General features: G+C 43.0%; 1 protein-coding gene across 1 annotated transcript; it reads left to right on the top strand.

The window, feature by feature from the left end:
- The first annotated feature begins 338 nt into the window (after positions 1-338).
- On the top strand, positions 339-10,807 carry LOC148135724 (uncharacterized). Its single transcript, XM_087984322.1, has 2 exons — positions 339-516; positions 9,906-10,807. Exons 1-2 carry the CDS (start codon positions 339-341, stop codon positions 10,805-10,807), a joined length of 1,080 nt encoding a protein of 359 aa, XP_087840448.1.
- The last annotated feature ends 1,700 nt before the right edge of the window (positions 10,808-12,507 follow it).

The raw sequence follows: 12,507 nt of genomic DNA, 5'->3' as shown, positions 1-12,507 counted from the left end.
GATGTGTTATCTCATAATGTCCGTTGGAGCAACATCCTCAGCACAAAGAGAGAGAGACACACACACAGAGACAGACGGACAGAGGCAGAGAGGCAGAGGGAGAGGCCAGAGAGAAAGAGAGAAAATAAGGGAGATCTATTTTGCTATTGGAGACTAATGCATTAGAATGATGAAACAATATACTGGAGTCTGACCATAGATTGGACTGATAGAACATTGGATTCGAATCCAAAAACAATACATTGAAAAGTACGACAATGCATTGGAAATTCAGACCAATCGTTTGGAATGGTACAAAAATAGATTGGAATGTTACAACAGAATGGAATGTAACGGCAATGGTACAAATTGTGAGAGCAACAGATTGGAATGGTGTAACAATGGGGAGGGGTTTCTTTGAAATGTTGAGTTATTTTTCCACCAATCATCGGAATCCAGTAAAACAAGACATTCGGATGGTACTTCGGATTATCCAATTCATTTATTATCCGATTCTCGCTATTGTTGCAGTCCCTGGTAAGTCCTGGATATTTCAATAAAATGCGATACTTACTCTGCAACCCCTATTGCTGTAGTTTCATTTCTTGCCTGTTGTTCATTCTGCAAACCTTTGATAAGAGTTTGACAGTGCTTGAAATTTACTGTCTTACTTATGCTGTTTCTAGTCTACCTCTATGACCGACGGTTTCATCTGTAATTCTCGCTCTCTGAGAGTCTTATTGAGTACTCACTGACTTAGTATCCTTAGATCAACTGGCTTCATATCAATACGGTTGATGTATTTCATCGAGTGAATCTATAATCTTTGTTTTCACTGCAAACATCATTGCTTAACAATTAGTTCAATCGCGTAATTACATGGGGAAATATGTCTTAGATTTTATCCATTTCCAAAATGCATTGGCTCACATATCTGGCATGTCACGCCTTATCGCTCAGCCATGACCACATGTTCTGAGGTCGCATTTCATTCTTTTCAAGAACATGCAGAAACCATTAGAGCAGCCAAGCAACTCGGACGACACTTCGAGCAAAAACCATAGTTAATATTTGCGAGAAAATTTGAAGCTCGGGTGCTCGTAGTTGTGGTTCTGTTCTCCGAGTTGGGAATTTGTATTGCAGACGTTTCGTCCCCTGTCTAGGTGACATCCTCCGTGCTTGGGAGCCTCCTGTGAAGCGCTTCCGTGATCTTTCCTCTGGCATTTGTAGTGGTTTGAATCTGCCGCTTCCAGTTGTCAGTTCCAACTGTCCGCTGCAGTGGTCGGTATATTGAGTCCAGGTCGATGTGCTTATTGATTGAATCTGTGGATGAGTGCCATACCTCTAGGAATTCCCTGGCTGTTCTCTGTTTGGCTTGTCCTATAAAAGCAGTGTTGTCCCAGTCGAACTCATATTGCTTGTCATCTGCGTGTGTGGCTACTAAGGATAGATGTTCATGTCGTTTCGTGGCTATGTTGGTGTTCATGGATGCGGAGTGTTAGCTGTCTTCCTGTTTGTCCTATGTAGTGTTTTGTGCCGTCCTTGCATGGGACGTTGTACACTACATTGGTTTTGCTCATGCTGGGTATTGGGTCCTTCGTTCTGGTGAGTTGTTGTCTGAGAGTGGCTGTTGGTTTGTGTGCTGTTATGAGTCCTAGTGGTCGCAGTAATCTGGCTGTCAGTTCGGAAATGTTCTTGATGTATGGTAGTGTGGCTAGTCCTTTGGGTTGCGGCATGTCCTCGTTCCGTTGTCTTTCCCTTAGGCATCTGTTGATGAAATTGCTGGGGTATCCGTTTTTGCCGAATACATTGTATCGGTGTTCTTCTTCCACTTTTTGTAGTTCTGGTGTGCTGCAGTCTGTTGTGACCCTTTTGAACAGTGTCTTCATGCAACTTCTTTTGTGTGTGTTGGGATGGTTGCTTGCGTAGTTCAGGACTTGGTCTGTGTGTGTGGCTTTCCTGTATACCTTGGTGGTGAATTCTCCGTTCGGTGTTCTCTGTACCATCACGTCTAGGAATGGGAGTTGGTTGTCCTTTTCTTCCTCTCTAGTGAATCGGATTCCTGTGAGTGTGGCGTTGATGATCCGGTGTGTGTTCTTTATTTCTGTGTTCTTAATGATTACAAAGGTGTCACCACATATCTGACCCAGAGTTTGGGTTGAATTTGCGGTAAGACTGTTTCTTCTAATCTTTGCATTACCGCTTCTGCTTTGACTCCAGAGATGGGCGAGCCCATGGGTGTGGGCTCATATATTTGGTTGTTGAATGTGAAGTGTGTTGTGAGGCATGGGTCCAGTAGTTTGAGTATGCCGTCTTTGTTGATAGGTTCAATGTCCTGTTGTCTGTTCTGTATGTCCAGCTGGTTGGCTATTGTTTCTCTGGCTAGGGTTTTGTCGATAGAGGTAACAGTGTCGTTACATCGAATGAGACCATGCTTTTTTCCTTGTCTATGTGTATATTTCTGGTGATGTCCAAGTATTCCTGTGTTGACTGTATAGAGTGTCTGGATCCGCTGATCAGGTGTTTCAGTTTCTGTTGTAGTTCTTTAGCCAGTTTGTGTGATGGTGTCCCTGGTAGTGATACTATGTTTCTGAGTGGGATGTCTGGTTTGTGCACTTTGGTAGTCCATAGAATCTGGGAGTGTTGTTGCTATCAGGTTTCATTCTTTGTAGGACAAACCTGGCTATCTGTCCTTTTTTTTTGTAGGTTCCTCAGTGTGTTGTTTATCCGATTGGTGAGCTGTGGCGTGGGTTCAAACTCACTCTTTTGGTAGGTGTTGGTATCTGCAGGTAGTTGTTGAGCTTTTTGGATGTAGTCTGTTTTGTCCAGGATGACCGTCATTCCACCTTTGTCTGCTGGCAGTATGAGTATGTTCTTATCGTTTCATAGTGATTTTAGTGCTTCCCTCTCCTTGGTTTTGAGGTTATGTGTTTGTCTTTTTCTTGTTATCAGAGGTACAATACTTTGTCTCACTGTTTGTTGTGTCTCTTCTGTCAGTCCATTGTTCCTGAGTGTGCATTCTAGTGCTGCTAGGAAGTGTGCTGTCTTCCTAGCAGAAGCGGTAATGCAAAGATTAGAACAAACAGTCTTACCTCAAATTCAAACCAAACTCTGGGTCAGATATGTGGATGATACCTTTGTAACATTAAAAACACAAAAATAGAGAACACACACCGGATCATCAATGCCACACTCACAGGAATCCTATTCACTAGAGAGGCAGAATAGGACAACCAACTCCCATTCCTAGACGTGATGGTACAGAGAACACCGAATGGAGAATTCACCACAAAGGTATACAGGAAAGCCACACACACAGACCAAGTCCTGAACTACGAAAGCAACCACCCCAACACACAAAAGAAGTTGCATCAAAACACTGTTCAATAGGGCCACAACAGACTGCAGCACAACAGAACTGCAAAAAGAGGAAGAAGAACACCTATAAAATGTATTCGCCAAAAACGGATACCCCAGCAATTTGATTAACAGATGCCTAAGGGAAAGACAATGGAACGAGGACATGCCGCAACCCAAAGGGATAGCCACATTACCATACATCAAGAACATTTCCGAACTGACAGCCATACTACTGCGACCACTAGGACTCATAACAGCACACAAACCAACAGCCACTCTCAGACAACAACTCACCAGAACGAAGGACCCAATACCGAGCATGAGCAAAACCAATGTAGTGTACAAAATCCCACTACATAGGGCAAACAGGAAGACAGCTGAACGATCCGCATCCATGAACACCAACTAGCCATGAAACGACACGAACAGCTATCCTTAGTAGCCAAACACGCAGATGACAAGCAACATGAGTTCGACTGGGACAACACTATTATAGGACAAGCCAAACAGAGAACAGCCAAGGAATTCCTAGAGGCATGGCACTCATCCACAGATTCAATCAATAAGCACATCGACCGAGACCCAATATACCGGCCACTGCAGCGGACAGCTGGAACTGACAACCGGAAGCGACAGATTCAAACCACTACCAATGCCATAGGAAAGATCACAGAAGCGCTTCACAGGAGGCTCCCAAGCACGGAGGATGTAACCTAGACAGGGGACGAAACGTCTGCAATACAAATTCCCAGCTCGGCGAACAAAACCACAGCATAGTTAATATTTCCATTCTGTTGTGATTAGTCCTCCAGATCTTAACAATAGAACATAGAACATAAAACTTAGAACATTACAGCTCAGTACAAGTCATTCGGCCCTCGATGATGTGCCGACCTGTGAAACCGATCTAAAGCTCTTCTAAATAACTCTATTCCATTTTTGTCCATATGTCTATACAATAGCTATTTACATGTTCTTAAAGTTGGCGAGTCCACTACTGCTGCAGGCAGTTCTTTCCACAGCCCTTCCATTTTATAGGTAAAGAAACTATCTCTGACATCTGTCCAATATCCATCACACCTCAATTTAATGCTACGTGCCTCATGTTAGTCATCAACATCCGGGGAATAAGGCTCTCACTGTCCACCCTATCTAATCCTCTGATTATCTTACATGTCTCAATTAAGTCACGTCTCAACTTTCTTTTCTCGAATGGAAACACCCTCAAGTCCCTCTGCCTTTCCTCAGATGACCTTCCTTCCATACCAGGCAACATCCTACTCAATTTCCTCTTCCCCTTTCCAATGCTGCCACAGCCTTCCTATAATGCAGTGACCAGATCAGTATGCAATGCTCGAAGTGTGGCTGCACCAGCGTTTTTGTTATAGCTGCAACATGACCTCATAGTTACGAAACTCAATCTCTTTACTAATAACATCCAAAACACAGTATGTCTTCTTAACAATGCTATTCACCTGGTTGGCAACGTTCAGGGATCTATGTACTTGGACACTGAGATCTGTCTGCTCATCAACACTACCAAGAATCTTTCCATTATCGCAGTATTCTGCATTCCTGTTACTTCTACCGATGTGAATCACCTCAAACTCTTCCACATTAAGCTCCATTTGCCACCTCTCAGCCCAGTTCTGCAGCCTATCTATGTCCCGCTGCAATCCACAACATCCACTGGCATGATCTCAAACTGTACTTATTGCTATCCGCAAATTTGGTAACCCATCCTCTATGTCTTCAACCAGATCATCTATCAAAAAAGCAGCAGTGGACTGACAACAGATCCTTGCATTATACAACTAGTAACCAAGCTCCAGGATGATCATTTCCCGTCAAAGACCACCCTCTATCTTCTTTCAGCTAGCCAATTTTTGTTCAAAACTTCTAAATCACCCTCAATCCCATGGCTTTGTATTTTGTGCAGTAGCCTACCATGGACAACTTTCCCAAATGCCTTACTGAAATTCATATGCACAACAAAAACCACTTTGCCCGGATCCATATATTTAGTCACTTTCTCAAAGAACTCAATAAGGTTAGCAACACTCAACCGACCCTTCACAAAATCGTGTTGACTATCCCTAATCAACTTATTCCTTTCTTGATGATTATAAATCCTCTCTCTTATAACGTTTTCCAACACTTAACCCACAACTGCATTAAGGCTCACAAGTCTATAATTACCAGGGTTGCCTCTTTTCGCCTTCTTGAACAAGGTAACAACATTTGCTATCCTTCAGTCTTTTGAAACTATTCCTGTAGACAACGAAGACATAAAGATTAAAGACACGTCAATCTCTGCCGTGGTTTCCCCGATAATCCTAGTATAAATTGCAAAGTCAAGCGTATGAATTCTGAGACACTGGCTTGAACACTGAAGGTCATGTTTCGCCTAAAAATGGAACTTATAACACAGAAGTGCATGAATTTTGAGCCGCTATAAGCCATTGAGCCTTGGAGAGTTGCTGCAGTGCAAATTCCAAACGCTGGGAATCAGTTTTGTGAACCACTTTGTCCTGGATATAATCCACATCAATCGAAGAATGTTCGATCGTTATCAAATTAAATCAAACTCTGCCAGTCCCAGATTGATAAGACACATGAGTGCATGATCAAATTTGGGACGCAAATTCCCGTGGAGCAAGTTGGCTCAGCGCTACGCACTGCTTTCTCACAGCCCTTTGGCCGGGGGTTCGATTCCAGACTCGGGCGACTCCCTACGCGGCGTTAGTGACTAATGTCTTTGGCTGCAAGGCTTCCATCCGAAAGCTTTGATTTCTTCACACATTGAAAACTGCAATAGGAGTGTACATAAGAGAGAAATCAGGAGGGCAATAGGGGACCTGAAATAGCTTTGCTAAATACAGTTAAAATAATTCAAAGGGTTTTGTACAAACACATTAAGAATGAAAGTGTAACTTTGGATAGAATCGAGCCCCTGAAAATTCAGCAAGGCAGCCTTTCTGTGGAGCTGCCGAAATGGCTGGGGAGGGAGTCTACTCGACGAATGTTTTGCCTCAATGCTTACTGTGAAGAAGGACATGAAAGATATAGCATTTGGGCAAACAGATGGTGACATCTTGCGAAATGGTCATATTTAAAGGAAGAGGTGTTGGATGTCATGAAGCGCATGAAGGTTGATACATCCCAAGGATGCGATCATGTGTACACTTTAACTCTGTTGGGAGCTAGGGAAGTGCTCACTGATCCCCATACTGAGATGGTTGCGTTATTGATAATCACAGGTGAGGTTGGCTAAAGTGGTACCACAACCTAAGAAAGATGGTAAGTACATGCCATGAAACTATAGACCGGTGAGCCTGACGTCGGTAGTGGGCAGGATTTTGGAAGGAATCCCGTGAATCAGGACTGACACGTATTTGGAAAAGGACTGACTAGGGATCATCAATATGACTGTGCAAAGGAAATCATCTCTGACGAACTTGACGGAGTTTTTTTTTGAACGAGTAACAAAAAGGATTGATTATGGTAGAGATGTGGACATGATCTAATTTGATGTAAGGCTTTCGACATGGCTCCACATGGGGGACTGGTTATCAAGGTTACATAGCGTAGAATACATCGGGAAATAGCGATTTGGATACAGAATTGGTTCGAAGGTAGAAAGCAGAGTGTGGTTGTAGAGAGTTGCTTTTCAGAAAGAAAGTCTGTGGCCAGTGGAGTGTCTCAGGGTTCGGTGCTGGGTCCACTACTTTTCCACATTTATATACATGATTTGGATGTGAACATAGGAGGCATTACTAGTAAATGTGCAGATGACACTAAAATTGGAGGTGTAGTGAACTGCAAAGGAGGTTACCTCAGGTTAAAATAGGGTCTTAATCAGATGAGCCAATGGGCTGAGGAGTGGCAGATGGACTTTAATTTTTAAAAATTTCAGGTTCTGCATTTTGGAAGAACAGATCAGTGTAGGAACTATACTCTTCAGCTTCATTGATGACTGCATCAGCACCACCTCATGCTCCCACGAGGGGGTTGATCAGTTCATCAATTTCACTAACACATTCCACCCCGCCATGAAGTTCAAACGAATCATTTCTGGCACTTTCCTCCCGTACTCGACCTCTTCATCTCAATCAATGACGACCGATTCAACACTGAGATTTTTTTACAAACCCATTGACTCCCACAGCTACTTGGATTACACCTCCTCCCACCCTATCTCCTGTAAAAATGGTCTCCAGTAATTCGCAATTCCACAATCTCCACTGTATCTGGTCCAAGGAGAACCAGTTCCGCCAGAGAACACACCAGATGGCCTCCTCCTTTAAAGACTGGAATTTCACTCCCACATGGTTGAAGATGCCCTCCAATGCATCTCATCCAGGTCCCGCACCCTACCACTCCAACTGCAACAAATTAGAACCCCCGGTCCTCACCTTCCATGCTACCAACCGCTGCATAAATCGCATCATCTGCTTACATTTCCGCCACCTACAAATGGATCCAACGACCAGGAATATATTTCACTCCCCACCACGATCCGCTTTCTGCAAAGACCGTTTCTGCCATGACTACCTGTTCAGGTCCACGCCCCACAACAAGCCACCCTCCCCTCCTGGCATCTTTCCCTGCCACCACAGGAGTTGCAAAACCTGCGCCAACACATTCCCACCCCTCACCTCCATCCAAAGCCCCAAACAAGCCTTCCACATTCATCGAACTTGCACCTGCACGTCCACTAATGTCATTTACGGCACCCATTGCACCCGATGCAGTCTCTTTTTCCATTGGAGAGACTGGATGCCCTCTCGCAGATTGCATCAGGGCACATCTCCAGGACATCCGTATCAATCAAACCCACCGCCCCGTGGTCGAACATTTCAACTTTCCCTCTTGCTCTTCTGAGGACATGCAGGTCTGAACCTCCACCACCGCCACTCCCTCATCTTCCACCTCAGAACCCTTCAAACCCAGGTCATCAATCATTTCCCCTCTCTCCACCTACCCCAGTTCCAAACTTCTAGCTCAGAACCATAGTCATGACCTGTCCCATCTGTCAAACGTCCTTCCCATCTCGGAGGTCCACGCTCCTCTACGACTTTTACCCCTTCCTCAATCGACCTATTGCACTGTCAACTACCTCCTGCCCAGCCCATCGCCCTCCCGTTTATCTCTCCACCCCCGAGGTTTCCAGCCTCATTCCTGATTACGGGTTCCTGCCCATAACGTCAATTTTCCTGCTCCTCGGATGCTACCTGCCCGCCTGTGCTTTTCCAGTATTACTTTAATCTTGACTTTAATCTCAGGTATCTGCAGTCATCACTTTTGCCTACTTAATTATAAGGTCCGAGGGAATGTTAATGAACAAAGAGTTGGTTTGAATGTTCATACCTCCTTGAAAGTAGAGTCGCAGCGAGATCAGAGAGTGAAGAAGGCATTTGGTATGTATTAATTTATTAGTCAAGAGTATTGAGTGCACAATTTGGGGTCATGTTGCGACTGTCCATGGCGTTGGTTAGGCCACGTTTGGAACGTTGTGTACAACTGTGGTCTCCTTCCTTTTGGAAGTATGTTGTGAAACGTGAAAAGGTTCAGAAAAGATTTACAAGCATGTTTCAAGAGTTGCATGATTTGAGGTATAGGGAGGAGCTGTATAGGCTAGGGCTGTTTCTCCTGGACCTTCGGAGGCTCATTTTATAACGTCATTGTATAAATGGCCTTATACATATTTATAGAATCATGAGGGGCATGGGTAAGGTAAATAAACATGTTATTTTCCCTGGGCTGGGCGAGTCCAGAACTAGAGGGCATAGATTTAGTTTGAGAGCAGAGAGATATAAAAGGGACCGAAGGAACAACTTTTTCATGCAGTGTGCTCCATGTATGAAATAATCTGCCAACAGAAATGGTGGACGCTGGTAGAATTGCAATAATTAAATGGCATCGGGGTGGGTACATGATAGGACGGCTTTCGAGAGATATTGGCCAAGTGCTGGCAAATCGGACCAGATTAGTTAGGGATGGACCATTCGAACTGAAGGGCTTGATTCATTGCAGTACATCTCTATGTCTCTGTGTCTCTCTGTATTGTTTCGATGAATTGGCCATGCTAAACGTTTCTTCGTGTTCAGAGATATGCTTACATGCATTAGTCTAAGGAAATGTAATTTTAGGGTGATGGGCAATGGGTCAATGGGTGATGTTCGAAGGGTTGGTGTGGACCTGTTTGGGATAAATCACCTGGTCCACATGTGGAGGGATGCTTTGATTATACTTTTAAAATACAAATTCACAGTACAGCGTTCCCTAAATCAAGTTGAGTTTCTTGATTTATGTTACGGCAAAAATTTAATTGAATCAATAAGAAACATTTCAGTAAACAGCAACGATTATATCATGATACATTTCCATTCAATGCTCAATTTATGGAAAGGCAATAGTTGGAAACAACAAGTAATCTAAGCATTGGCATAATCTGTCGCTACAGTAATGACTACAGCGTGATATTTAACATCTTAGATAATGCTCAAGAAAACTGATATTATTCCAAGCAAAAATCATAACTTCATTGTTTGCTTTCCTCACAGCTAACGTAGTAACAGTTGTGATTTTGTCCCGGAAAAAGTGTGGTCTCTCCAATTGTGTCACTCGCTACCTGATGGCCATGGCAATAGCAGATCTCCTGGTTATTATTGTTGACCTCATATTGCGACACATACCATTTGTCTATATGGACGAGCATCATTTCTTAGAAGGCATTCCTGTGTGTAATATCCACGCTGCCCTGCTTTATGCAATCATTGACTGTTCTGTCTGGTTCACCGTCGCTTTCACCTTTGATCGTTTTGTGGCCATTTGTTGCCCAATGCTGAAAATTAAATATTGCAATGTAAAAACAACGGCTGTGGTTCTGGGAATGATGATTGGATTGAGTGGTTTGAAGAATATTTTCTGGTATTTTATGTTCGAAGGACAGTATTATCCCAGGAACAGACCATGGTTTTGTTTCATTAAAAGAGAAGTCAAGTTTTCTCTGGCGTGGGGAGCAATTGAGTTCTTTCATTACATACTAACCCCGGGAGTTGCCTTTATTCTTATTCTGCTTTTCAATTTTATAACGGTGAGACACATTGTAGTGACCAGCAAAGGCCGCAAGAGATTACACCATCAAAACAACAGGAAGAGCGCCAGAGGCCAAGAGCTGAAGGGTCGAAGGAATTCCATCATTTTATTGTTTCTTATCTCAGGCAATATTCTACTGTTATGGTCAGTATCAATGGTATTTTCCATAAATTGGAGAATGGTAAGTTTGGGATATCAATTTCTAGTTCTCCCCCTTTGCGTAATGGAACTGGGCTACATGCTCCAGATGCTCAGTTGCTGCACAAACACTGCAATTTATGTCATCACACATCCTCACTTCAGACAGCAATTGAAGATCATGGTGAACTATCCCTTGACTTCACTTTTAAAATGGATTAAAGGTTGAGACTTAATGCAAAATTACACCAACAACAATTAATTCTGCATCTGTTTCGATGCAATGTTCACTCTTTGTGTCAGACTTATACACATTTGTGTAACTGGATTTTGTATCCAGTGCCTCCGATCTGTGATGTTTGCGACTCCAACCTGACAGATTGCAACGTATTTTCTGCATTCCAATTGGTTCTGTTGTACTAATGCTTCAGTTTGTGTGTGTGCGTGTGTTTGTGTGTGTCTGCGTCTGTGTGTCTGCATGTGTGTGCAGTTTGCATAGTCTGCACGTAAATCTAAGATAGATCGACAGAGGAGAAGATTCAGTGTCGTGCCCACTACTCCAGAGTGATCACAAAATGATGAAATGTCGTCCAGTTTATACATGGGAATGGTGATAAACATGAATGAACCCAATCTATACACTTACATAAAACAAACAAAAACCCGTGAAAGCACATTTCGTTATGACAGACTGGAAAAGAAATAGAAATGCTCGCATGTTAAATATAACGAAAGAGCAGTGCTTCAAAAGTGTGCAGTTCCAAATAAACATGTTGTGCGATAACGTGGTGTTGTGTGATCTTTAGCATGTTAGACAAGCACTGTTGGGCTCTTCAAGTAACATCTCATAACTCTCAAGAGTTATCTTTACAGAGATGCAATTGAAGATGATATGTGCACGAAACTTTGAATGTAAGGATCATTTGACAGTGAACGAAACTTGTCAATGCTGTGAAGCTGTCTGGTTAAGTTTAGGTCTTTTAATGAAAAGCAGTGAATGTTTTTTTTTCGAAAAAGTGGGAGACAGTTGCATGAAAACGGAAATTAACACGAAATGATTCGAAAAGGAGATGGCAAGAACTTCGACAAAGTTAGATATCGGGATGACGGTTGGAAAATGAAATATTCGTCCCTGACTGAATAGAACGCTGGACCTAACAAAAGGAGAGGAGGAAAATGATATGGACATTGAACAAATACCTTTTATCTTCTTGTATAGATGAAGGCATTAAAATGTCCAAAACAGAGATAATCAGGTGTTAAAACGAGAGGAGGAAGAATGGATTGTAAGCAATAATTATCACTGTTGACGAACTTGCATTGTACTGTAATGAAATATATGGATGGCAAGAGTTTGGAGGAAAGTGGGAAATTAGCAAGCCGCAATAATATTCACTGGAAGAGCCAATGCAGGTCCAATGTTGCAAATGACCTCTGTCTGTGCTGTACCAAGCCTGTGATTCTATTGGGAAAATGCAGCAGGGTAAATGTTCATCAGTTTTCAGCACTTGAACGTTTGCATTTTAGAATCTGAAGCTACGTGAGCAAAACCCGTGCAAGATTCGGTTTAATTTTGCCTAATTCCTTTATTCTGGGAAGCCCAAGCCGATCAGTAAATCAGAACATCGTATCTTAAGCCACTTCCAAAAGACTGAATTTAAAATGGTCAGTCAGGACAGCTAAGCTGTAAACCGTGGTTTGCTCCCGTTAAACCCTGTGGGAATCTACGCACATGACCCATTCCGAAGTTCGGGATATGAGCAGGAAAATACTCCAGGCGCAACTCCTGGAAGCCTGCGGTTTGGAACTCAACTAGCAAGTTTGGAATACTGTGGAGCATTCGCTGAGGAATCACGTCTGTCACGTCACCTCTCTTCCTTCTTGTCACCAGCTTGAAAAACCCTCGTTCATTCAACGTCTCTTCATAAG

The sequence above is a fragment of the Chiloscyllium plagiosum genome, unplaced genomic scaffold (assembly GCF_037043375.1).
Source record: "Chiloscyllium plagiosum isolate Xiang-an unplaced genomic scaffold, Cpla_swu_hap1 HiC_scaffold_48, whole genome shotgun sequence".
Taxonomy (NCBI): domain Eukaryota; kingdom Metazoa; phylum Chordata; class Chondrichthyes; order Orectolobiformes; family Hemiscylliidae; genus Chiloscyllium; species Chiloscyllium plagiosum.
This window is presented reverse-complemented; position numbering and strand designations above follow the sequence as displayed.